At 52.0% G+C, this 26,651-nt stretch overlaps 1 protein-coding gene across 3 annotated transcripts; it reads right to left on the bottom strand.

Annotated features, from left to right (window-relative positions):
* Positions 1-2,255: 2,255 nt before the first annotated feature.
* On the bottom strand, positions 2,256-26,524 carry Nr4a1 (nuclear receptor subfamily 4 group A member 1). 3 transcript variants are annotated; one of them, XM_070041423.1, is made up of 8 exons: positions 26,457-26,524; positions 20,952-21,071; positions 7,006-7,877; positions 6,041-6,170; positions 5,617-5,768; positions 5,122-5,324; positions 4,850-5,028; positions 2,256-3,066 (listed from the first exon to the last, which is right to left on the bottom strand). In XM_070041423.1, exons 3-8 carry the CDS (start codon positions 7,873-7,875, stop codon positions 2,810-2,812), a joined length of 1,791 nt encoding a protein of 596 aa, XP_069897524.1. In that variant the 5' UTR covers positions 7,876-7,877; positions 20,952-21,071; positions 26,457-26,524; the 3' UTR covers positions 2,256-2,809. The 3 variants fall into 3 exon arrangements, with proteins under 3 accessions (XP_069897524.1, XP_069897532.1, XP_069897520.1); XM_070041431.1 differs by lacking the exons at positions 20,952-21,071; positions 26,457-26,524 and adding an exon at positions 18,431-18,583; XM_070041419.1 differs by lacking the exons at positions 20,952-21,071; positions 26,457-26,524 and adding an exon at positions 10,627-10,764.
* Between the last annotated feature and the right edge of the window lie 127 nt (positions 26,525-26,651).

The following is a 26,651-nucleotide window of genomic DNA, read 5'->3' as shown; positions in this document are numbered from 1 at the left end:
CAGCTATGTTTTCAAGGGACCATGGAGATAGAGACTCAGGTCCCAGATCAAGGATGGTGATGAACAGGTGAGGGTCCCTCTACTTCTGGGCTCCTACTAGGCCCCACAGGCACTGAGTACTGTGAAAGGGATGGACCCTGCCTAGTGACCACCTCCTTTGGGCTTTAGGTGTTGCCTATCCAGGAATAGATGGACATGTTTCTCATAAGGGGGGTCTAGGCCACCAGCATCACAGTGCAAAGTAACTGTGTAAAGTACATCATCTATCAGCATATCTGATTCTCTGACAGTACTGAGATTTGAACTCAGATCTTTGCACTTGCTAGGTAGGTGCTCTACCACTTGAGCCATTCCCCTGGCCCTGGTTATTTTTGACATACAGTTCTACTTTATGCTTGGACTGACCTGGACTTGTATTTATGCTTTCCCTGTAGCTTGGAATGACAGGCCTGCCCCACTGAGTGTGGCTGGATTTTTTTTTGTTTTTATTTTTGTTTTTTTGTGGTGCTGGATGGAACTGGGGAGATATCACACATGTTAGGCAATCCCTGTACTACTGAGCTACACCCTCCCAGCCTGAGAATGTGCATTTTAAGGAAGCAACTCATGAGCTGTGGGGCTGGAAAACGCATGTGGGGAACGTGGGCACAGAGAAGAGATCTCAGAACCTTTTTTTTCTTTTTTTCTTTTTTTTTTTTTTTGTCGGTTGTGGGGCCTGAACTCTGGGTCTGAGCGCCATCCCTCAGCTCTTCAGCTCAAGGTTAGCGCTCTACCACTGAGACACAGTGCCACTTCCAGCTTTTTCTACTTATGTAGTGCTGAGGAATCGAACCCAGGGCCTCATGCATGCAAGGCAAGCATTCTTACCACTGAGCCACTTTCCCAGCCCCAAGAACCTTTTTTTTCTAAGAAGGCAGTGCTCCAGCTGCCTGGGCTGGCAGGGTGTGGCAAGGTGGAGAGTGGGGGTGAAACAAATTTACACTGAGTAACATCAGTTACCACCATGGTAGGCTTGACTATACCCAGTCCCATGCTAAGCATCACACCAGCACCCGCCTCTAATCCTAAAACTCACTTAGGTTGATTTCCCCCTTCCTGTTCTACAAAAAAGGAAAGCAGATGGGTGCTGGTGGCTCACTCATGTAATCCCAGCTACTCAGTAGGCTGAGATCTGAGGAACCTAGTTTGAAGTCAACCCTGGCAGAAAAGTCTATAAGACTCTTATCTCCAGTTAACCAGCAAAAAGCCAGAATAGAGGTGTGGCTCAAATGGTAGAATGCTACCCTTAGTGAAAAAGCCAAGCCAGAGTGAGAGGCCCTGAGTTTAAGACCCTGTACCAGCACTTCAAAAAAGAAAAAAAAAGTGGAGAGCAAGATCAGATCCACAGAACAGCATTTGCAAAGTATGTATTAAGGCTTTGCAACATCCACCCTCAGCCCTTGCTACCACCCAGACGTGACAAGCAGCTGGCGGACTGGGGCTCACCCACCACAGGTGTCATGTGCTCCTTTGTGCAGCTGGCAATGCAGTTCTGTAGCTTCTCAACCCACCAGGTTAGGAAGAGACAGTTCTGAGACATGAAGCCAGGTTTACCCATACAGTGCTGCTCTCTCGATCTCAATTGCCATCCACTTTGGGCTCCTATCAACCAGAAGGCTTGGCAGAGGCTTCCCCTCATGTTAGAAACTAGTACCAGAGCTGGTTGTGATGGCACATGCCTGTAATCCTAGCACTCGGGAGGTCTAGGCAGGAAGATGTCAAATTTGAGACCAGCTTGGGCTGTATAAACAGATACTGTTTCAAAGGGGGGGGGGTGGAGGGGACACCAGTCCTGCTGGGCGCTGGTGGCTCATGCCTATAATCCTAGCCTCTCAGGAGGCTGAGTTCTGAGGATCATGTTTCAATGCCAGCAGTTAAGTCCGTGAGACTCTTATCTCCAATTAACCACCAAAAAACCAGAAATGGTGCTGTGGCTCAAGTGATAGAGCTGTTGCCTTGAGCTGAAGAGCTCAGAGACAGCACCCCAGGCCCAGCGATCAAGGCCCAGGACCAGGGGGGGAAAAAAAGACACCAGTCACAGTGCTTTCTATAACAATTCTGTGACGAAAGTGTCATCACGATCTTCCTTTACAAATGAGTAAACTGAGACCAGTTTGTTTGGGTAACATGTAAGATTTGTCCAGTCATATTGTCTCATATGTAATTATAGCAAGGTGTGTAGTGATTCTCAGAGAAAGAACATCCCAATTTCTGCTACATGTCTATTTTTTATTCAATATATTAAATATATTAATCAGAAAAGTCACATACTATAAATTCAGGAAAAATACACAAATATAAATGTCAGAATCTGTCATTTGTCTTCCTCCTCGAGTGACAGTCTATGTACATGTGGAAGGAGGTTGGGAAGAGAGGGAGTTGAAAGAGGCTGGAAAGGCTTGCCCAAGGCTGGTGGAGGGTCCCCATCCCTTCCTCCCAACCCCGACCTCAACCTCTTCCTTCCTGTATTTACAGCAGCATTTGGCTTATTTACAGCAGGGTGGCATGTGTTAAAAATGATTTATCTTACAAAAAAAAATGAAGGCCAGGGCTGGGCTAGGGGATAAGACAAATTGTGGGGTCACCCCTGTGAATGCATCCCCTCCCACAGAACTTGAGCTCCCTGCCAACCTCCTGAAGTAGGTGAGGAGGAAGGACAGTCGGCAGCTCAGATCCAGGCTAGGAGATGCTCTGGGGGTCCGTGGGCTCAAGGCACGTGGGGTGGTGTAAGAGTGTACAGATATGTATGCACACACGTTCAGGGCTGGAGTCAGAAGGGCAGTGTGTCCATAAAGATCTTGTCAACAATTGGTGGAGGGGGCACCAAGTCCTCCAGCTTGAGGTAGAAGATGCGCTGCAGGCCCTGGGTACACAGGGTCCGCAGCTCAGGCAGTTTGCCCAGCAGACGTGACAAGCAGCTGGCCGGCTGGGGCTCACCCGCCACAGCTGCCATGTGCTCCTTCAGGCAGCTGGCAATGCGGTTCTGTAGCTCCTCCACCCGCCTTGGCTCCTGCAGCCCATGCCGATCTGTGGGGAGGATGTAGGATTAGCCTCTCAACTGAAGACAGACACCCAGGGGACCCAGCGTCCGGGCCTCTAGACCTTCAGCCATTTTCCAGTTCATCTGGCACTTAGCAAAAGTACCATTGCCATAAGGAGCCCAGTGTGTGTGTGTGTGTGTGCGTGCGTGCGTGCGTGCGTGCGTGTGTGTGTGTGTGTGTGTGTGTGTGTGTGTGTGTGTGTGTGTGTGTGTGTGTGTGTGTGTGTGTGTGTGTGTAGTGGGGCTTGAACTCAGGGCCTCATGCTCTCTCAAGGTTAGTGTTCTACCACTACCACTTGAGCCACAATCCATTTTTGACTTTTTGTTGAGTAGAGAAAAAAAAAAGTCTCACAGACTTTTCTGCCTGGGCTAGCTTATAAATGTGATCTTCAGATCTCAGTCTCCTGAGTCACTAAGATTGCAGGAGTAAGCCACCAATGCCCAGCACACAGAAACCCACTTTAAGCCTCATATGCCAAAGGAGAAGACCCAGAGGATTTGTATGACTTGTCCAAGCTGGCAAATATGAAATCAAACCTAGGCCAGGCTTTGCGGTGGAGGCCAGGGGTTTGTCCAAAGTATTCTGAGAAGCCTTTGGGTGCAGCAGAAGGGCCTTAGGACTTCCTCCAGGTGAGGGCTACCCTCAGACTTCCCCACTCTCTCTTCTTTGATTTCAGTCTATATAGATGGATCCTTTGTAAAATTTAAGTGATAAAAGGGGCAGGACAGATCATGAAATTCTGCAAAATAACCAAAGAGATCTGAAAATGTCTCCATAAAGTCCAGTCTGTACTGGAGGAAGTCAGTGGTGCCCCCCACCCCAGCAAAGAGTGATTGGAGGCAACATAAGGCAGGCTGAGGGGTACATATCATGCTGTTATGCATAACCCAGGGGCTGGTTACACAAGTCCAGTTTGTGAAAATGTATCATGTGTACACTTTTCTGCATGCCGCATAACTGTCAAGATGATTTTTTTTTTTTGTCGGTTGTGGGGCCTGAACTCTGGGCCTGGGCACTGTCCCTCAGCTCTTCAGCTCAAGGCTAGCACTCTACCACTTGAGCCACAGCGCCACTTCCAGCCTTTTCTGCTTATGTAGTGCTGAGGAATCAAACCCAGTACCTCATGCATGCAAGGCAAGCACTCTACGACTGAGCCACCTTCCCAGCCATATCAAGATGATTTTTTTTAAACAAACCAAAATTCCAGGCCAGATATCAGCACCTATGATCATATCTTAGACATGCTGGTGCCTCATGCCTGTCATTCTAGCTACTAAGGAGGCTGAGATCAGATGATAGAAGTTCAAAGCCAGCCTGGGCAGATAAATTAGAGATTCTGATCTCTAATTAACTGGTAAAAAGACAGAAGTAAAGGTATGGCTGAAGTAGTAGAGCACCAGCTGTGAGTGGAAAAGCAAGCCAAGGGCCCTATGCCCAGTACAGCATACAAAAATAAGTGTGTATGTGTGTGTGTGTGTGTGTGTTTGTGTGTGCTGAGCAGGTTGTCAGGCTTGAACTCAGGGCCTGGGCACTGTCCCTGAGCTTCTTTTGCACAAGGCCAGTGTTTGAGCCACAGGTCCATTTCTGACATTTTTAGTGATTAATTGGAGATGAGTCTCTTGGACTTTCCTGCCCAGGCTGGCTTTGAACCTTGATCCTCAGACCTCAGCCTCCTGAGTAGCTAAGATCACAGGGGTGAGCCACCAGCATCTGGCCTAAAGACCATTCTTTATGTCCTGACAGCCCACTCCTTGGTGCCAGGCACTCACCAGTGATGAGGACGAGAGCAGAGAGGCAAGAGAAGGCAGGGACATCAACAACCAGGCTGTGCAGGGACCGCGAGAAGGCTAGGATACTGTCAATCCAGTCGCCAAAGCCCCGGGCACACTGCAACCGGTGCAGCACCAGGCCCGAGCAGAAGATAAGCTTCCCTTCCCCTGGCTTAGACCTACAGGGAGGGGTGGAGACAATGTTCAGGGCTCAGGGTAGATTACAAGTAGGGACAGCAGGGAAGGGCCTGGGAGAATGGCTGGCAGCTCACCGGTAGGCCAGACGGAGTATGAAGAGCTCCAAGAAGGCTGACTCCAGCAGCAGGTCCTGATCACCCGGGGACAGCTCAGTAAAGCCTGGGATCTTCTCTGCCCACTTTCGGATAACATCCAGGGAACTTGAAAGCAGGTCATAGAACTGCTGCACATCACCAGCATCCTCCTTCCCAAAACGGGGCAGCACCAGCTCCTGGAACTGGTAGGGGTCCAGAGGTGAGCATCACAGGCAGGGCTACACTTGGATGCCAGATCCCGGAGTGCAAATTAGGCTCTGGACCAGAATCATGGGCTTGCCTGTCAATTCTCACAAAGCCCAAGGCTGTGGCTAAAGGTGCATTTCTCCAACCAACTCAAAGGGGACTCCCTCTTTATTCTGATCAGAGTGGTGACCTTTCCTACCATGCACAAAGGTACTGTGCATGCTTGCAGCACCCTCCTGGAGCAGAGGCAGGGTCGGGCAGGGTCCTAGTAGGGAGGAGGGCCCTCACCTTGGAGTAGTCCAGTTTGGCAGTGCTGGGTCCTGAGTCCAGATGTGCCCGGACAAGGGAAGTGAGTAGATTGACAGGGGAGGTATCCAGGGTCTGTTTGGGTTTGGAAGGTAGTCGGCCCCGCCGCCCTTTCAGGCTGTCTGTCCGCACAACTGCAGAGAAATAAGCAGGGGTGAGGAAGGAAGGGATCTGAAGTGAATCATGCTATCTATCCCACACCTGCCAAGAACCCAGGCACTCTGGGTTCTCCCCCCCCCCACAACCTCCCTCCCTTCAACGTATTGGCAGGTGGAAGGTGCATCCAGCTCTTGGGTCCAGGGCTCCAAGTTGGGAATAGAAACAAGGGGCAGACATGCCCTGGCCGAGGACCCTGCCCGCCCCATTGGGCTGTTTCTGCCCCACTGGGCCCCATCCTGCCACCCACCTTCTTTCACCATGCCCACAGCCAGGCACTTCTGGAAGCGGCAGAACTGGCAGCGGTTCCGCCGCCTCTTGTCCACAGGGCAGTCCTTGTTCGCCAGGCAGATGTACTTGGCGCTTTTCTGCACTGTGCGCTGGGGGGGCGGGGGGGTACACGGAACAGGCTGTCAGATGGGTGGGGTGGGGAGGGGGAAGCCCAGGGGAGGGGACCGTCCAGATCCTGCTTTGGACGCAGACAAAAGTGCTCTCTGTTCATAGCTATTTTTCTAACATTTGGGTAGCAGGGGAGGGAGAGATAGGAGGGTGGAGGGAGAAAAAAAACACTTGAAGACACCAAGGGCAATTTCTACCTCAGGAACAAGACCCCCGCCAGGACCCAAGATTAGGGGTCTAGGGTCTCCCCAACTGTCCAGACACCTGTATTTCTTAACTACCTGTCTGTCCACATCTGCCCTTTTCCTGGGGGCAGCCTGGAGAGGACTGAGCGGTTGGGGGTGGGGACAAGAAGCAAAGCAGGCACCCAGCATGGGGGACAAACACACAGCCTGTTCCCAAATCCACCCCCAGCCCTCAAGAACCAAATCCCTGCCAGGATCCTTTCATCTTGTGCCAGGAACACAAGTGCCTGGGGCCCCTTCCCACCAGGACCTTGGAGCAGGACCGAGAACCAGAGAGTGCCCACTAGAATACCCTCTCCTAGGTACCACGGCAGCCTGCACCCTCTACCCCTATCCTACCCTCCCTCCAGCTCTCTGGGGACTAAAAGATTGTGTATGCTCTAATGAGCAAAAGGTCCCAGCCCCTGTGTCTGTGGGTCCCTGGAAGGTAGCCCACCTGGCAGGCCTCTCTCCTTCCTGCATGACAGGACTATCTAGGAGAGACTACCACAGATCCCCTTCCCCCCAAAGGAGGATCAGACCACACTGTCCCCACTTAGAACCCAATGCTGTGCTCCAGGGAGCCTGATACCTTGAAGAAGCCCTTGCAGCCCTCACAGGTGCGGACCCCGTAATGCTGGCACGAAGCGTTGTCCCCACATACAGCACAGCGGCCCTCACTTCCACCTGGAGCCCCGCTCCGGGCCTTGGCAGAAGTCATGGGTGCATCCAGCAACCCTGAGCTGTCGAGGTGCGGGGAAGTGGGTGCCAAGCCTGAGAAAGTAGCTGGCATGGAATAATTCTCTCCTTCTCCCAGCTGGTGGGCAGCCTGGGATGGGAACAACTTCAGGGAACTTTGGGCCAGGCTAGGACTGGGACCAGTGGGAGGACTGAAGGAAAAGAAGGCTGGCTGTGGGGGCCCAGCAGCTTTGGGCAGCTGCTCTGTCCATGCCCGCAGGCCTTCGTAAGTCTGGTTAGGGGAGAAGTGGCCAAATGAGCCATCCCAGGGAGAGAGCTGGGGCGGCTGGAAGCTGGGTGTGGATGGGGACGGCGCTGAGCAGGGGCTTCCATAGTAGTCAGAGCCACTGGAGGACAGGGTCTCATCGAGTGGGCCACTCAAGGTGCCAGGGTAGCAGCCGTACACCTGGAAGTCCTCCAACTTGAAGGAAGCAGAGGCAGGCGAGGTGGCGGAGGATGAGGAAGTAGAGGAGGCAGAGGAGGTGGAAGAGCATGGCTGGGCCGTCCCTGGCAGCTGGTAGAGGAAGGTGTCAAACTCTCCAGTGTAGCCGTCCATGAAGGTGCTGAAGCTGGGCAGAGCAGTGGGGGCAGTGGGAGCTGCCTCAGGGCTGGCTAGGTCCATGGTGGGCTTGCTGAGTTCAGGGGTCAGGGAGTCACTGGCCAGATGGTCACGTGGTCCTGGACTCGGGGCTGGTGTCCCATATTGGGCTTGGATACAGGGCATCTCTAGAGAGGGAAGAGATCCAAAGGAAGGTAGGGAGGAGTCAATGAGCGAAGCCTGAGGCCTACTCTCAAAGGACAGGCCTGGGGCAGGCAAGAGTAAGCTCAGAGACAAGACAGAGGTACCACGGCCACAGCCCCTTTCCCCCTCCCCTAACTCAGGAATTCCAACCTCGGGCCCAAACTCTATCTCAGTCTTATGTGCCACAGAGCCCATGGGCCGAGACCCAGTCTGAGTGGGCTCAGTCGGAAAGCCAGCCACACCCCAGTGGGCCTGGGAACCCAGGGAAGGCAGCGGGCCAGCATCTCTCCATTAGAACAGGGGGAAGCTGTGTTCCTCCAGCCCTGCCCTCCCCACCAGGGAAGGCATGGGTGGGACTAGAGGGGGTGGATGGGAGAGGCAGGCAGACTACAGAGCCTCAGCCCAGCCCCCAGGAGTAGATTCCTTGTTTCTCCAACCAAGCATTTCCTGGGAATATTCCCAGGCACACCCCAGTTTCTACATACCCCTTCTTCACCTCCCCCCACAGTATACAGGGAGACATACATCCTGGAAATGGAAGAGGGACTAGGAAGTGAAGGCCCAGCTGTCCAAGAAGTGATCTAAGTAGCAATGAAGTATCTGGAACTTGTCCCCTGTCCCTACCCCCACCCTGCAGGCTGAACAAAAGGTAGCAGAGCCCACGTGTACCCTAGTCCTGCCATCTGGGGCAGCACCCACTCTGTACTGCCTAGGATGCTTCCAGAAACAAAACAGAAGGGAACCCAGGCCTTCTTGGTGTCCCTAGTTCCCCAGGGGATTGGGTAACATGGCTCCAGACCTCTAAATGCCATATGCTGAAAGGTGGCCAAGGGCAGTCCCTAAGAGGAATTCCTCTGCCATCCCTGGTTATTATGAGAACTCTCAGAGTCCAGCAGAAGACATAATGGTGATTACGCTGGGCAGAGAAGCCTGTTAGAGAGTGCAAGGGAGGCCCCCTGCCCCTGCCTGGGTTCCTCCTCTAACTCAACATCTGTGCCCTGAAGCACTGAGGGGCTCAGACAGTGGGGCTCACACACACCCAATTCTGAGGCCCCTGAAAGGACAGAGATAGAGTATCAGAGGGAGACCTTAAATTCACAGACTGTTAAAAAAAATCTCCTAGAGGAGGCTCCAGGATCCAGTCTCTGTCTCCTACCCTCCAGGTCTGGGGTCTACATAGTTCTAGCCTCTCTAGTCAAGCAGGCAAGCTACCTAAGACAGCAAGCTGGAACAGAGAATGACAGCGATCCAAGACCAAAAGGTGTCATCACCTTCTAGCCAAGAGTCTAGAAAGCTGTTTTCCCAAACCCAGGGACTCTGGACAGGGCAGCCCCACCCCGGGCATTACACTCACTTGTTCAAATAGAGCCCCTGGAATAGGAGCTCTGACTCCACCTGCCCAGTGGCATTGCCTAGAGGCACAAAGCCCTCTCAGGAGATGTAAGGGGCCCTGTCTTCCTGCAGTCAGACAGCCTTGGACAGCAATGAGTTGGGGGTGGAGGAAGAAAGGTGGCAGCCACGCAGTACTGGGCATTCATTCCAGCTTTATTCAAATCCTGTTTCTCCACTTGGACGTCCTACATCCGGATCAACCCTTCCCCACCTCCTCCCTCCCTTCATGCAGGTACACAGGCTACAGAAGATATGAACCTACATAGGGGGGAGGGGGAGTTCCCTCAGGGAGGAGGAAGAGGTGGGGTTGAAAGAGGGAGTGGGAGAATCCGGCTTCAGGCAGGTCCTGGTAACAATGTGATTTGCACCTGTTAGGCTTGAGCAAGCCTCAGGGTGCACCCTGGGGACCATTGAGGGAGGGGTACAGAGGCCTGGGGGAGGCAGCTGGGATGGTAGACAGGTCCCCCAAGGAACACCCCAGTAGCAGGAAGACTCCCAACAGGGCAACTTCCATGAAGAGTTCCCAAGAAAGAGGGTTTACATGAACACACACATGCACACACACACACACACACACACACACACACACACTATCCAAGCCACAGGTAAAACAACCCTCCCTGTGCTTCTGGATACCCTGACCCTAAGAAAGCTTACTGTAGCACACAGTAAAGCAACTTTCCACAGTTCAGCCTCTACCCAGCCATTTCCTTCAGGAGTTGCCAGGTCTCCCCCACACAGTTCAGGCAGAAAGGTGGGGGGGGGGGAGAAATCCCTAAAAAAATAAACCTTCAGTCCATAAAGCATTACAAAAACAACAGAGGCTTGAGGAGCCTGGGAAGGAGACCCTTGTGGAAATCCAATCCTAGTTGGGAGTTGGATGGATCTGAGCGGGAGATGAAACTGTTTAATTCTCCCACAGTATACTGAGCCCCCACCCCCAACCCCATCAGCACCCAAATCCACACAGCAAGGTGTACATAGGCACTTGGGCACCGAGGCTAGCCATCTGTTGTTGGCAGAGCCTGCGCTCACTCTGGATGCCAACCCCAACTCCCCGTGCCTTCCACCTTGCAGCTAACTTCACTCTGAACCCTCCCAGGGACCCACATACACCGTCAACTCCACGTCCTGACACGGATCCTCACGTCAATCTTCAACACCAGAGCTTCACACACACGCGTGCACACACACACATACACACACACACCTCCTGCAAGCCGACCCTACCACGTCCTTTCTTCCCGCGCGCACATCCATCTCCTTCGCACATGAAAAAAAAAAAAAAAGAAAAGAAAAGCAAAAGCAGATGCACACACTTTTCCCAAAGAAGACACCTACCCGGCAGGCTCCCGTTTCTCCCACCCGGTACCAGCACCCGAGTGGCAGTACGGTCCCGCGTGCGTGCGCTCCGCGGCGATCCTCCTTCCTCCTCCTCCTCCTCGCACACTCCTTTTCACGCACCCATGCAACTTTCGCAGCCTCTGCCACTGGGGCTCCACCGGCGAGCCGGACCCTCCTCTTAAGGGCTCCGTGACGCACGGGGAGGGGCGGGGGCGCCACTGACGCACGCGGGCCCGGCGAGCTTTGGCCATACAAGGGCGCGGGGGGCGGCGCGGTTCCGGCGGGAGGCGGCCAGGGGGGAGGCGCGGGGACGGAGAGCCCGAGGAGGCGGGGCGCAGGGGGCGGGGCGAGGGGGGCCTGGAATGTCTGCGCGCGTGACGCACGCGGGGTTCCATTGACGCAGGGAGCGCGGAGCGTTTGATCTATAAATAGTCTCCCCGCGCGCCCCGCAGCGCCGGCTAAAAATAGCAGCTCTACTAAGGGCTCCCCACGCGGGACCCACGATGTGGAGAGGGGGGACCCCCCCAACACCCGAAATAACTGGCCTTGAAGGCCAGAGCCCAAAGTGGGGGCGCTCCAGAGCCGCGTCCACAGGGCTTTCCCGGACCTGGATCACTTCACCTTCTGGCCGGTCCCTAGGGCCCCACCCCTACCCCCAGCTCTGCCCTTCCTCGGAACCCCCCTCCCAGCTCATCCATAAGATTTTTGCGTGTCGCCCTCTGCTACTGCTGCTGCTGGCAGCCAAGGCAGGCCAGGGGATGGGGCAGGGCACGCCCTTGGGGAGTCTGCACCCCAACCCAAGCCCTAGGCACAGCATATGCTCTTGTCACGCCTTGCCTTATCCGGGGAACATCAGCCAGAGCCTTGGTGAGCAATAGGCACCTGGCTTTCAAACTCCCTTTCCCTAGGGCAGGGGTTTGCCAGCTCACCGCTGGGCCAGTGGGTTCTGCATCACGTGCTGATTTTGGTTTCTCAACAGTCTTAGCCCTGAGCCCCTTACAGGATGGATGCACTGTCGTTGGGGAATTACCGCTTTCTGAACCGTGTGGGGCCTGAGAAATCTTTTCAACTTTGTGCCAACTCTTCCTCATTTTATAAACAGGTTCGGAGAAACAGTGACACTTGCTCAAGGTCACACAGCAACAGGATGGCACCTTATGGGGGTAGAACCCAAATCCACCCACACTGCATGCCCAGGGACTTTTACCAAAACTCTGGGCCTCTTCCATCATGGAGGAGTACCCACCTGCTGGGTACAGCAGGGAAGGGTCTGCCAGGGTTGCATCAGGGTACAGGGCAGGCTGCAGGTACCAGCAGACTTCTCTGGTCCAGCTGTCACCCCTCCACCTGCCCCATGCTTGGAGAACCTAACTGGCAAGGTAAGGGAGGAAGAAGGGCTAACTGGTAAGGAGAGAGGCCCTCCCCCACCCATTCCCCTTTTCCTCTGCAAGGCAATGACTTAAGGAGCATCTGCTCCTACTGGGCCAGCTCCCACCTCATCTGGTCACTCCTTTATGGGACTTCCTTCTGCCCCTGAGCACTACAGGTGACACTTCCATTGTCACCTCCCTTTACAAGCTACCCACACCTTGTCTCTAACCCCCACTTCCACCCCAAATCCCACAAATCATCAAAAATCATCTGTTCCAGACCAAGCTGATCACCTCTGTGTCCCCTGTTGGCCACCCCATCTCAAGTCCAGATGCCTACATGTAACATTTTTCCTGAATTCCCATCCCTAAGTGCAGCAGACTGAGTGGGTGAACCCAATAACACTCCCCCACACACACACACACACACATACACACTTCTGGCCCAGGTCCCTGACTCCCGTATGAAGCTGGATGCAGGGGGCTCACACCTGTAACATTGTCTACTCAAAGAGGATGAAAACTAATCTGGGTGCCTCTGGCTCATGCCTGCAATCCTAGCTACTTAGGAGGCTGAGATCTGAGGAATGCCGTTCAAAGCCAGCCAGGGCAAGAAAGTCTGTGAGTCTCCAATAAGCCACTAAAAAACCGGCCGAGAAAAGTCCCTGAGCAAAATTAACATCAATGATGTTCATCAAAATGACAAGCTGGAAGCCAGGTGCTGGTTGCTCACGCCTGTAATCCTAGCTACTCAGGAGACTGTGATCTGAGGATCACAGTTCAGAGCCAGGCTGGGCAGGAAAGTCTGTGGGACTCTTATTTCCAATTAACCACCAAAAAATTGGAAGTGGTAGAACACTAGCCTTGAGCAAAAAATAGCTTAGGGTCAGTGCTCAGGCCTTGAGTTCAAACCCTATCAACACACACACACACACACACACACACACACACACACCCCACATACTGAATACACACACACACACCCCACATACTGAATACACACACACACACACACACACACACACACACACACACACACACACACACACACACACACACACACACACACACCCCACATACTGAATACTGAGGAAAGCTCCCTTGAGGCAGGTATGGTATGGTAGCACAGGCCTCTAATGCCAACACTTGGGAAATTAAAGTAGGAGGAGTCTGAGTCTGAGGCCAGCATATACCATATAGAAAAACCCATTTCAAAAAAAAAAGTTTCCTTTGGGGCCTGGGATATAGCTCAGAGGTAGGGTACTTTTCTAGTATTTGCAGCCTTGTCTTCTATCCCCACTACTAAGAAAAAAGGAAGGAAAGAAGAAGGACAAAGAAAAAAAAAACACTTTTAACCATCATGTCCCCACTTTCCAAATCCTCACTGTCTACCACAAGTGGTAAAGCCTTCATATGATACTGCTCTCATCTAGTTATCTGGTCAGAACCTGCCAGGGCTCCCCCAGCGAGCATGCAGTGTCATGTGGATGAGTCTAAGAGCACTCAGTTCTCCAAAACCATTTTTCAAAGCCCTTAAGGCCACTGCATGAAGGTGAAGTGCAAGTAGACCAGGGACAACTGGACCCATCCAGGACCCCCACTTCAGCTGAAGGCTCTCTTCTTCTAGGTTTGTTTTGGGGATTTTTGTTTGTTTCTTTCTTTTTTTGTCAGTCCTGGAGCTTGAACTCAGGGCCTGAGTGCTGTCCCTGAACTTCTTTTGCTCAAGGTTGGCACTCTACCACTTGAGCCACAGCACCACTTCTGGCTTTTGTTGGTGGTGGTGGTCGTGGTCGTGGGGCTGGAACTCTGGACCTGGGTGCTGTCCCTCAGTTCTTCAGCTCAAGGCTAGTGCTCTGCCACTTGAGCCACAGCACCATTTCTGGCTCTTTCTGCTTATGTGGTGCTGGGAAATCAAACCTAGGGCATCATGTATGCAAGGCAAGCACTCTACAACTAACCTACCTTCCAGCCCCTCTTCTAGGGTTTTTGCACAAGATTTAGCTTGGGTTTTTGTGGAATCCTTTTGTAGAAAAAGCCATCAATATTTTTGCTTTGTTTTGTTTTTGGCTGGTGACTCATGCCTAACTACTCAGGAGGTTGAGAGGTGGGGATCCTGGTTTAAAGCCAGCTGGGGCTAAAAAGTCTGTGAGACTCTTATGTCCAATTAAACATCAAATGACCAGAATTGGAGGTATGGCTCAAGTGGTAGACTGAGGGACAAACACCCAGGACCTGAGTTCAAACCCAGTACCAGAAAAAAAAAAAAAAAAGAGCTTGGCACCAGTGGCTCATGCCTATAATCCTACTTTGGAGGCTGAAATCTGAGGATCTTGGTTTGAAACCAGCCTGGGCAGGAAAGTTCAAGACACTCTTATCTCCAATTAACCAACAAGCTGGAAGTAGAGAAGTGGTAACAGTCCTCAGGCCCTGAGTTCAAGCCCTAAGACTAGCACCAAAAAACACACCACCACCACCAACAACAAAATAAACAGCTCAAATAGAGGGAAAAGGAACAGGTTATGATAGAAAAATATCTAAATTAGAAAAATATCTAAAACTAGAGATGAGGACCTGAAAATAAGTCCAGACTATGGAGAGACACAGGGAGGACAGGAAAAGATGTCATGTTGGAGACAAAAACCAGCATCACTCAGTAAGTCCCCAGGCCCTAGGCCAATCAACTTTATCACCCAACCCTCAATACAGTCCTGGAGTTAATCCTTCCCCCTTCATTCCCTCTACTGGCTCCTGACAATCCTCCAAGCCTTGGTCTCCTAAACTATCCTTCTGGACCAGCCCAATTCTTCATAAACACTTCTCACTGGGGTGAGGAGAAGGGGTACCAATCAAGGTCAGACCTGGGAGCAAGGCACCTCATATGCATTCTTCCATGTAAGGCTCAAGAGGAAACAGAAGCTCAGAGGTAGGTTCATTCTACATCCTCTAAACCATTTTCATATCCACCTACTACCTTGACTCTGACCTCCAGAGGCAGTGGCTGCTGGCCCCCTTGAGTTTGATTCTTGTAAGTGTAACAGCTTATAGCAGGTGCCTACAAGGGCTTTTTGGTGGGACTGGAAGCATTCAAGTTCTTGAGGTGGATGATGATGACTTAAGTCACCATAAGTCATCAAACTCCTATGCTGTGTGCACTTTTCTGAATGTAGGTTATACTCCTCTTCCTCCCCATAAAAAAAAAAAGCTTATTCTCCAAACAGCCATGTCTAAGGGGAGTCATATTTATTTAAATGAATGCAAACGTAGCTGGAATTGACTGAGTTCAAAGTCATTCAAGTATTCAAGTTTCGGAAATCAAAGATGCCCTTTCTGATTTTGTGTGTGTTCTATCAACAAATACTCACCACAGCTAGAGTTCGGAGAGGCTGCAAAGTCCGAAATTTGGAAGGTGTCCCTATGCTGTCAATACAGGGTGTTTGGGACCCAGGGACTCTTATGCTCAGACATGACCCCTTACTCCCCCACCAGTGTGTGAACAAGAGGGAAAAAGCAGTCTTGCCTGGGACTTAAGAAACAAAGGACTTCCACTCATCTGGTCGAATCACTACTAAATAAACCCATGCTGCTGACGTGTATGGTATACATGTGTACACCAGAGGAAAAACAGGAGGACGACACAGAACTAGAGGGAATCAGGGAAAAACATAGGACCCATCAACTGCACTGGACATTGACCAAAATGAACTAAGCAACTCAATGGCAGCGATGAGAGGGAGGGAACAAGTGGGAAAGAGGGAACAGCTGATGCTATGCAAAACAAAAGAAATGTTACATACTACCCAATGTGGAAGAAATAACCGTATGGCAAAACTCATAGAACTCATAAATGTTATAGACCATGATGATTTGTCCTATGAAAGTTAGAATGTGTTTGTGACTTTAACTAAGCTTCCCTATCCCACAATACTGTGAAATTTGGGAAATTATGTAACCACTTAATCACAATAAAAAATTTGAAAAAAAAAAAAAAGCAGTCTTGCCAATCTCCAGTGGCTCATATGCCTGTTATCCTAGCTACTCAAGAGGCTGAGATCTGGAGGATCAAAGTTCAAACCCAACTGTGGCAGGAATGTCTGTGAGACTCCATCTCCAAAATCACCAGCAGGCCTGGAGACATGGCTCAAACAGTAGAGCACCCAGCCTAGCAAGCAAGCTCAAGGCCCTGAGTTCAAACTCCAGTATCAAAAACCAAACCAACAAAAACCCCACTGTCCCTTTGCAGGAAGATCTTCTGTGCCTCCTCAACCCTAATTTGCTGAGAGCAATGTTTGCCATCATCCCCAGTACAGAGGGTAGACATGCAGTTGGGTCACCACTCCTATACTGCTAGGTAGTGGGCAAGGCTTACTGGGCTAGGCCCCTCCCTACTAAGCAGAGGGCAGGAACCTGTCCCACTTTCACCAAACCCATCCCCACCCACAGCCTCCATGCTCTCCCCAGAGGGGTAGGCAGAGGGACCAGCCTTGCTTCCCCCCAGGGAGCTTCCCCTTCTCAGCCCCAGGGCCTCCTGCCAAGCCTGACCCAGCCACTTCCTCTTCCTGGCCTGGCAGCGGGCGGGGGATTTGTTCTGTGGGCAAGGAAGTACTACCTGCTGTCCCAGGGGCTTCCCATGACAGCTCTGGGAACTAGGGGTCAGGAGCCCAGACCTCTGACTCTTATCTCCTGGCCCTCATCCAGACCCTGAAACAGACATGTTTCCTCAGAAATAGGTCACAAATGAGGCCGGTTAAGCACTTCCCTATCGCCAGTCTTCAGCATGGACCAAAGATGGAAAAGGTATCAGAGGCATCTTGTACCAACAGCCAGCAAGCTTGCTTGTTATATGGCCAGCACCTGAGCTCTTCTAAGACAGTTTCTCCATCTGCCCAAGGCAGACAACATCATAAATCCTGCTGGGCACAAGATTCAGCTCACTAAGGGAAGAAGAAACTAACACTGAAATGGAGTATGGTCCAAGGCCTGGTTTCCAGGGGACTGAAGCAGAATACTGAGGCAAACAGGGGACAGGTGGGGACACACACACACACACACACACACACACACACACACACACACACACACACACACACACATACACACACACACGGCCAAACTAGGGAGCTAGCATCTCTCCCTCTCCAAGAGCTAAACAGTAACCTCATCCCCTCTTCTCCCCCTTCCAAGGCTGAGTGAGAGAAAATACAAGCATGCCTAGGGATGGGGCTCTTCCTAGCATGGGAAAATTCCACTCTGTATGCAGCAAGTGCTCAAATCATACTCTGGAGAAAGCTGGTTAGTTCAGGAAGTCAGACTAAGAGACACAGAAGCTAACTCTAGTCCAGTCATTCTTCCATCCCTAACTACCTTGGCAGACCAGAAGAAATTAACATGCAATGTAAAAGAATAAGGTCAGATTTCAAGAACAGTCAGGCAGAGCTGGAAAGCACAGACAAGATCACAGAGTTCCTCTGGGAAAGGTTGCCCTGTTCCTCATTAGCACCCTCCTTACAGCTTCCTTGGTGCCCCTCAGTCTGTTCAGCTCCTAGTCAGCTTTCACCCTCCACCCCCATCTTCCCCCCAGACACACACCTTTAGAGAATCCCCCACCATCTTGCAAAATGTTCCCACTCCCTAAATTCCCTGCTCAAGATCTCCACCCAGCCTTGGGCAAAACTTCAAATTCCAAAATTAAAAAAAAAAAAACACCTCTGATAACAAGTCCCAGCCGGAAAGCCTGATGCACTTTCCTATTGTTAAAGTATTTTTAGTGTAAGTTCTGGATTCGTTTAGAGGCTCACGTTCTGAAAAGGGAAACTTTTTTTTTTAAGAGCCGAGAAGGAGGAGAGCCCAGAGCCTCCCACAGAAGAGGCTGCTGCTCATTCCGCCCTGCCCAAAGTCCCTGGCCTACATCCTAAGCAGCATGATTGCGGCCAGCCCTGTCTCTTACGCACCAAAAACAGCTGGGAAGGCACCAGGCAAGGAGAAGCTAAAGACTGAGGGATAGTGGGAGCCAAGCCCCTGACCTAGACACTCAGACTCAGCCAGCTATGGGGGCTTGAGATATCTTCTAAGAGCAATCATGAGATATTCCATGGACACAGTGCCCCTCCTCCTTGAGCAAACCAGAACCTCTTCTGAGCCAGGTGGATCAAAGGGACTAAGACACTGTGGGCAGTCCCTGAGGAAGAAGGGAACTGTCACCTGTCTGTCTCCACACTTCTCCATTCTCAATTCCAGAATGTTCCCAAAGCCATCACTCAATCTATCACTCAACTCCAACCAAGTTACACTACTCCTCAGGGTCATTAACCACTCTGCTTCCTTCTTTGACCCCTTTACTCAAAGCCAAAGGATTTGACACACTGGTCACAAAGAGAAAAAAAATCCAAACAGCCCAACCTCAGTGCCTCAGTGTCCCCATTCACAAGACTCACCAGCTCTCCTCCTTCGGATTTTCCTCAACAAAGAGAGAATCCAGGGTTGGTAGGACACTTCTGCAGCCTCAAGGAGCCCAGAAGGGAGACGTGACTGCCCAGTCAGCCTGTCGGAGCAGGCTGAGCAGGCTCTGGATGTGGAACTGCCTCCAAGCCAGCATGTCCTTCTCTGTTTATATAGCAGAAACCAGAGCTGGCCTCCGGGGACAGGGGGAGCTGCCCTCGGGGCTCTCTTGGCTGGAGCCTGACTTTGGCCCAGGTCAGCAAGAGCCCAAAATAGTCAGCTGACGGGAGCCCCGGACGGAATGAGCGTGACCCTGGGCTCATGCCCGGACCTGGCAGACAGGTGCCCACGTCACAAGACCAGCAGCTCTAGCACTCACGGGGGCCCCGGCTGGCAGCCCCTCAGGGTGGCCTTGGCAATAAGTACAGCATGGGAGTTCCACCCCGTTGTAACCATCACTCAGACAACGGGGTAAACATGAGGAATTCTGCTGCTGTGTACTCAGAGGCAAGGCTGGGTGCTTGGAAAGCCAAGCCAGAGCCATGGGTAGGAGTGGGGGCCGAGTGTGAGAGAGAGACAGACACCTGGCCACTGCTGTCAGCTTGACTCACGTGCTTCCCAAGTCCAGATCTCCGGCTGACCAGGGACACCTGCCTCTTCCACTTACAGTAATTCCTCTCCCCTGTCCCCAGCCCAAGGTTAGTTGCATGGAGCCTGTGGCCAACAGAAAGCCAGATGCATGCTCAGCTTAGCTCCCAGAGGACCCGCTTCCCAGGGCTTCCCTTCCCTGGAAACCTCAACCTCTCCCCAACCTGGGACATTGCACTCTACACACCAGCTCCACATACAGTAACAGGATTGGGAGTGGGAAGCTGGGGGTGGGGTGGGGTAGTTGGGGAGACACCGAGCTATCCTACTTCAGCTGGGATCTCATAAGCCTGGAGGGCTGTGGCTGAGAGATGGCTCTCTGTCCCAGAAATAGAAAGAAGGAATCCCAGAGCCCCTGTCCAAGGTGTGGAAATTCAAGTCCAGTTCCTTCAAGCATGGTAACCTTAGGCCCATCTAAATAACTCAAGGAAAGGCCTGGTGAATATCCTCTCCACTCATCCACAGATCATCTTGTAGCCTTTCTGGAAGCTCCCTAGACCAGGCAAAGTATCTCCTCCCTGCCCTCCCCTTACCTACCCCCACCCCACATTATCAACTGGCCTCTGGGTTTGCCAAGAACATACAACAGACAGGAACCTAGACTTGGCTCTATGCTGCCTGTGGTAGAATCTTCACAAGTCATTTTTCCCTCTGTACCTGGCTTTCTCCTTAAGGAAAGAGGAAAGATAGCTGGCTAAGGCCCCTCCAACCCTGACCACATGTTGGGATTTTCTTCTCAAAGATCCTGAATGAAGCCAAGTGCCTGTGGCTCGGACCTGTGATCCTCGCTACTCAGGAGGCTGAGACCTGAGGATCACAGTTCAAGGCCAAACTGGGCAGGAAAGTCTGTGAGACTCTTATCTCCAATTCATCACAGAAAAAGCCAGAAGTGGTGTTGTAGCTCAAGTGGTAGAGTGCTAGCCTTGAGCAAAAAAAAAAAAGGCTCAGGGACAGTGCCCAAGCCCTGAGTTCAAGCCCCAGGACTGGCAAAAAAAAAAAAAAAAAGAAAAAAATTCAGGAGGCTGAAATCTGAGGATAAAGGCTTGAAGGCAGCTTGAGCAGAAAAGTCTGTTAAGACTCTTATCTCCAGTTAGACACCCAAGAAAGTCAGAGTGAAGAAGTGGCAGAGTGAAGGAAGAAGAAGGAGGAGGAGGAGGAGGAGGAGGAGGAGGAGGAGGAGGAGGAGGAGGAGGAGGAGGAGGAGGAGGAGGAGGAGGAGGAGGAGGAGGAAGAAGAAGAAGAAGAAGAAGAAGAAGAAGAAGAAGAAGAAGAAGAAGAAGAAGAAGAAGAAGAAGAAGAAGAAGAAGAAGAAAAAGAAGAAGAAAAGCTAAGTGAGAGTACGAGATCCTGAGTTCAAGTTACAGTACCAGCACCAAAAAATTTAAAAAAAGATTCTGAATGAATAGTGCAGAGCCTGGTCCTACCTCCCATTCCAGAGGCCACTTCTCCACACTAGAGACTCCTCAGGAACTACAGACAAGGGTACACTCTCTTGGTGCAGGTTCCAACCTAGAAACAATCCCCTTGCCCCATGTCTCCATGCCCCTATCATATTACCAACCCTAAGATACCTCCCTCCCACACCCCCTTCAGTTTCCTAGCCCCCTCTGGCACTACCCATGACACCAGGGCCCAACACCACCAGCCTAACCCCTTAAGGAAATAAGGCTTCCCCGTCCCCACCTCCGCACCCCTTTAGAAGTCGGGTCTTCCCACGCTGAGGACCTCCTGAGAACTTTGCCTGCCACCTCTGCAGGGCTTCCCCCCTGGTCCCCCAAACCACATCCACTTCCCCCAGCTCCACACCCTCCTCTGCCCCCACCTGCTTACAAGCCCAAGAGTGCATATAGGACAGCAGCAGGAACTTACCACTTTAGATGAACCAACAAGCCTTGATCAACATTCACACCACCGCTTCCAACTTCAGGGCCCAGCAGAAGGAGCCAGGATACCAGAGAGGGGCAGGGGCTGGCCTCCGTCCTCCATGGCCTGTGGAGAGAGAGTTGGTGTGAATGACAAGAAATCAGCCATCAGGGACATGTCCTGGAGACAGCGCAACCAGAAAACAGGAGTGGCAATAGGAAACGTACCAGGCCAGAAGAGGAAAAGCCAGTTTCAGGTCTTCCCTGGGAGTCCATGCCCCCAGAGAGGAGAATGCAAGGTGGCCAGGAGCCTTGGGTAGCACCTGGGCATCTCAGCACAGAGAAGCATGTCAGCATTTGACTCCTACCCAGTCCTGTAGGCACACAGGGCATTTGATCAGCAGAGAAAAGGCAGCTAATATGAACAGGAGCAGAATCACCCAGCCCTACCAGGCTCTAATTCAGCCCCCAATGTTTCAGAGTCTCCCAGAGGGCAAAGCCAGCCTTCTAAGCTGAACAAGAGAGACCCTCAGGAACCCTGTTCGAAAAGAGGAAGACCTGGAGTTTGGAGCTAAAGAAATCTGATAAGGGATACACAATGGAATTCTATGCCTCCATCAGAAAGAATGACATTGCCCCATTTGTTAGGAAATGGAAAGGCCTGGAAAAAATTATATTAAGTGAAGTAAGCCAGGCCCAAAGAAACATAGGTCCCATGGTTTCCCTTATTTGCAATATCTAGTATATGTATGAGTCAAGCAGAAAAGGTCAGATAAGGTGATGTTAGGGAAATGAACCCTAAGAGATGTATTCAAATGTTTTTTTTCTTTCATGCGATTGTTTCTAACACATTTATAAGATTATTTCTTTGTTGCTTTGTATGTCCCTCCCCCACAGTATACCCCTGCTTTCACTGTATTTGATGTCAGTATAACTTGTGGAGGGGAAGGGGAAAAACAAATCCTTTAAATAGGGATACAGGTGGACCCATTGCAACAATGAGATGTACAAGCCGTTATGTAGAAAATGAACTTTACAACTTTGGTGGGGGGGGGGGGAGGGGGCGGGGAGGATTCGAGGGCAGGGGGAGGATGGGAAGGTGAAACAAAGGAGGAGGCTACAATGCTTAATAAGAAATGTACTCATTATCTTGCCTCTGTAATTGTAACCCCTCTGTACAGTATTTTCACAATGAAAAAAAATCTGATAAGGGGAAGGGGTGGGGGGAGTTCTAGACTATCTAGGTTCAAATACTAGCTCTAGCACTTATTCCTGGTAGATTACATAATCCCTTCCTGCCTCTAGTTTCTTATCTGCAAAAAATGACAATCTATAACTGACATCTCAAAAACTAGCACCTGCTGGGTTATCATCAGGCTTAAAAATGAGCTAATGTGTGTAAAGACTTGGAACAGAGCTAGATGAGACATATTCAGGCAGGTGCAATGGCTCATGCCTGTAACCCTAGCTACTCAGGAGCCTGAGATATGAGGATCACAGTTCAAAGCCAGCCGAGGCAGGGAAGTCCATAAAACTCTTATCTCCAAGTAAGCACCAAAAGATCTGGAAGTAGAGCGGTGGCTCAAATGTTAGAGCACTAGCCTTGAGCAACAAACCTCAGGACAACATCCAAGCCCTGAGTTCAAGCCCCAGGACTGGCATACACCACACACACACACACACACACACACACACACACACACACACACACACACACACACACACACACACACACACACACACACACAGAGAGCTAACCACAGACCCTGGTTTCTTTACCACTCTAGGTACACACACACACACACACACACACACACACACACACACACACACACACACACACACACACAGAGAGAGCTAACCACAGACCCTGGTTTCTTTACCACTCTAGGTACCTGGCCTCTCCTTTCAGAGTAGAAGCCAACTATGTACCCCACCTCTTTAGCTCTTCCCCCCCAAACCTGCCTCTCCAAAGATCCCTTAAGCCAGGGCACCCTGACCCCCACCTGCCCTCCCTTCTCCCACCTCATTCAGTGGTATCCCCTCTCCTGGCCCAGTGTGTGAACAGGACCAGCCACAGTGTGGCCCTGACTACTATTAGACTGGGCTTCAGGTTGAGATGAGGTGTGGGAAAAGAGAAGTCAAAGTTTCTGTGGTGGGTAGTGGAAAGAGCAGGGAGGAGGAAGACCTCAAGGGCAGGTCACAGGCTTCCTCTGGCCCCTGACCTCTGCCCCAGGTCCCCTGGTTAAGTGAAGTTCCTCTGGCATGTGATACCCAGGCTCTACAAGCCCATCCATGGGCTTGGGGGTTAGGGAGGCTGTGGAGGTAATGTGCAGGAAGTGAAGGCCTCAGCAGAAGAGGGAGGGAGGGGCAGGTGGCTGAGACAGCTGGAGCACTTCCAACCCCAAACAGAAAGCAAATGGAGACAACACCCGTCACTGCCTATGTACCACCTGCTTCCCAGTGTGACCGCCACCCTCCCATCCTCCAGAAACAGGCCTGGAGGTCTTCCAACCTCCCTTTCAGGCAGGGAGGGCCAAACACCGCCTCTCATTGTCAAGCCCATCCAGATCTTCCCTGCCTGTGGCCAAGAACAGGGCCAGAGCCTGCCACCCAGTTAGCACCTAGATGATGAGTCACTGCACGATGGAACAGGTATCTGATCTCGTTTCCTGTCCTAAATCAAAATTCCCTCCTAACAGTCACACTGCCAGCATCTCTTGAGAATATACTGTGAGCTAGGCAGTGGGTCACAAACAGCACAAGACCCAGGACTGGGCAAACTAAGATCCTGGGGCCCCAGGTACAAGGAGATAAGCAACATCGATTCCAATCAGCACTGTGCAGAGACTAAACCCTGGGCTGACGCAGGGTCTAAGGAAGATCAGAGGAGAAAGCCACCCAAGAAAAGGGATGGAGCATTAAGCCAACTCTTCAGAACCTGGCTTTACTTCCTTTCCCTCCTCACCTCTTCTCCCCTTCATTGCAGTGATCAGTCACAAGGCCCTTTCTTTCCTACCTATGGCCTTGGCTACTCCCTCTGCTGGGGAAGTCCCTGTCCCAGTCCCTCTGTCTGGCTCCCTCTCTACCCATTAGGTTTCCGATCTCACCTCCTCAAAGAGCCTCCATCCCATCCCCACATAAATAGCATAGAACTGCGGTTCTTTTTAAAGCTTATCTCTATCTGCCTAACTAGAAAGCAAGGATGTTGTCTGTCGTCTGTCTGTCTCAGCACTGCAGCCTTCCGTCTCAAATTCAGCTCAACACTAGAAAGTGGAAGAGAATGAGGGACGGGAGGGGCACCACCCCCCACCCACCCCCACACCTGCACTACAACTAGAAGAAGAAGACTGAGTTTATTGAGAACATTGCCCTAAGGAGATGTCCCTCTTCCATTTTAGAGCAAATCTGACAGAAGTTCTGGTCTTGAGTCACAACCTTGGCTCCAAAGGTGAGGAGCCCCCTGCGTGAACCCAGCAGAAATCTCTGTCTAGTCCTTTCTGTGAAACATATAAGTGGTAACTCCCCTTGCAACAAGACATGGATGACAGACTTTCTGCAGATCTGGTGGCCCCTTGGGTACAGCTCTATTTTGGCCAATGCCCTCCAACTGCCAGAAATGGGTATATCATAAAGCTTGATCATATGATGATAAGAAGGTGGCCACTCACACAAGTAGAAAATTTTGGCAATGCTGGGATTAGAAACTAGGTGCCCAACCAGGGAGTCCTAGGCCAGCCAACCCTCCTGCCCCTCCATGGAGTGGTGTAGTGGGGTAGGCTTGATTGCACAGAGCAGTCACAGGGAGGTCTGCTGGAGAGCCAATAGAATCTGAGGGCCTAGGTTGGTAAAGGCTTTTGAGCCAGGCCTAGTACCTGAACTCTGAGGTGATAGTCATACCTCAAGCATAAGCTCCAATATTTCTCATCCATCACATTTATTTAAAGTGGGTTTCTTCTGTTCCCACACTATCATCTGCAACCTTGATTTTATCCTACTGTACTATCATTCCCCACAACTCTGGGGGCATTTCAGAGTCAAGTCGGCTGGCTTTTTGCTTCTCTCTTTCTCTTTCCTTCCTCTTCTTCATCTCCTTCCTTCCTTTCTTCATCTCCTTCCTTCCTTCCCTCCCTCCCTCCCTCCCTCCTTCCTTCCTTCCTTCCTTCCTTCCTTCCTTCCTTCCTCTTTTTCTTTCATGCCAGGACTGGACTTAAACTCAGGGCCCAAGTGCTGTCCCTTGCCTTTTTCACTCTAGGCTGGGCACTCTGACCATCTGAGCCACACCTCTACTTCTCTGACTTTTTGCTTGTAAACTGGAGATAAGAATCTCACAGGCTGGGAATGTGGCTTGGAGGTAAGAGTGCTTGCCTAGCATGCATAAAGCCCTGGGTTCCATTCCTCAGTACTATATAACAGAAAAGGCTGGCAGTGGCACTGTGGCTCAAGTGGTAGAGTGCTACCCTTGAGCAAAAGAAGCTCAGGAACAGTGCCCAGGCCCTGAGTTCAAGCCCCAGGACTGGAAAAAGAAAAGAAAAGAAAAGAATCTCACAGACTTGCCTGCTGGCTTTGGACTGAGCTCCCAGGGCTGGCTTTGAACTTCCATCCTCAGAGCTCAGCCTCCCGAGTAGACAGGATTACAGGCTTCATTTTTATGTCTTCATCCAAATCACTAAGCTAAAGTCCATTTGTAAAGGGTTTAGGATCAGGCTTGGAGTTACCTCCAGACAGATCACAGTCAGCAGACAAGACCCAGCCCTAGTCCCTCAGCAATCTTTGGGTCCATCTATTGGGAATCTGCCTACCGAGGTTAGCTTGCGGTTTCCCTAGTACTTGACCCAACTTGAACCAAAACTTCACCTAAGCCACCTCAGTGTGCAGCATCTCCCCCCTGCCGGGACTCCTATCAGATGCTAAGGTGCAAAATGGGTTTGCCCCCAAGCCAAGGAACTGCATCCTGCCCACCACACACACACACACACACACACACACACACACACACACACACACACACACACACACACACACACACACACACACACACACACGAAGTGTTAACCACCGTCTTGGAGACAAGATCTGAGTAGCATCCCAGCAGAGCGGGCTCCACGCAGCCTGTCCAGGCTTGGATGCTCCCCTGGTCCACGAAGGGCTGCCCCGCGCCAGGCGGGTCCCTGCGGACTAGGTCTGCTGGCAGCCGGGCTCTGGAGCTCCTGGAACCCGTTCCCGCAGCCGGCGGGGAAATGGAAGGAATTTCTCTGGCCTGGCCACATCCAGCGCCCCTCAAGGGCCAAACCCCACCCTTGGCGGGCTGGGGTGAGAGAGAGCTGGCCGTCGCCCCCGGAGCTGATCGCAGCCAGGGGATCCCGGCTGGGGATCGAGTCTCAATCCCCACCCCCGGCTCCCCGAGCGATCGCGACTCCAAGAGGGGCTCCTGATCTCCCCCTCCGCCCCCCCACACACACCCGGGCACCGCCTCGCCCCCCTCCCTGGACCTGCCCACGTCCCGCCTCACCTGGCCCGGTGGGCTCCTCTGGCCCGGATCGCGCGCAGCCCGGCGGCGGGCTGCAGCTCAGCAGCCCCGGGGAGCCCATGGCCCGGGCCGGGGCCGGGGCGCCACGAGGGTCCCGGGCTGGCGCCGCCGCCGCCGCGCGCTCCTGCGGCCGCCCCGCGCGGCCCGCGCTCCCGCCCCCCCTGCCCACGCCGGGCA

The sequence above is a fragment of the Dipodomys merriami genome, unplaced genomic scaffold, assembly GCF_024711535.1.
Source record: "Dipodomys merriami isolate MVZ:Mamm:240054 unplaced genomic scaffold, mDipMer1.0.p SCAF_10, whole genome shotgun sequence".
Taxonomy (NCBI): domain Eukaryota; kingdom Metazoa; phylum Chordata; class Mammalia; order Rodentia; family Heteromyidae; genus Dipodomys; species Dipodomys merriami.
Note: the sequence above shows the minus strand (reverse complement) of the source record. Positions and strands in the feature narration are given on the sequence as shown.

Coding starts and splice junctions, on each gene's coding strand:
- Nr4a1 (XM_070041423.1), bottom strand. CDS start 7,875: ATGCCCTGTATCCAAGCCCAATATGGGACACCAGCCCCGAGTCCAGGA. Junction 5,325..5,616: donor CCAAACTGGACTACTCCAAG/GTGAGGGCCCTC, acceptor GACCCCTACCAG/TTCCAGGAGCTGGTGCTGCC. Junction 5,029..5,121: donor ATACTCCGTCTGGCCTACCG/GTGAGCTGCCAG, acceptor CCCTCCCTGTAG/GTCTAAGCCAGGGGAAGGGA.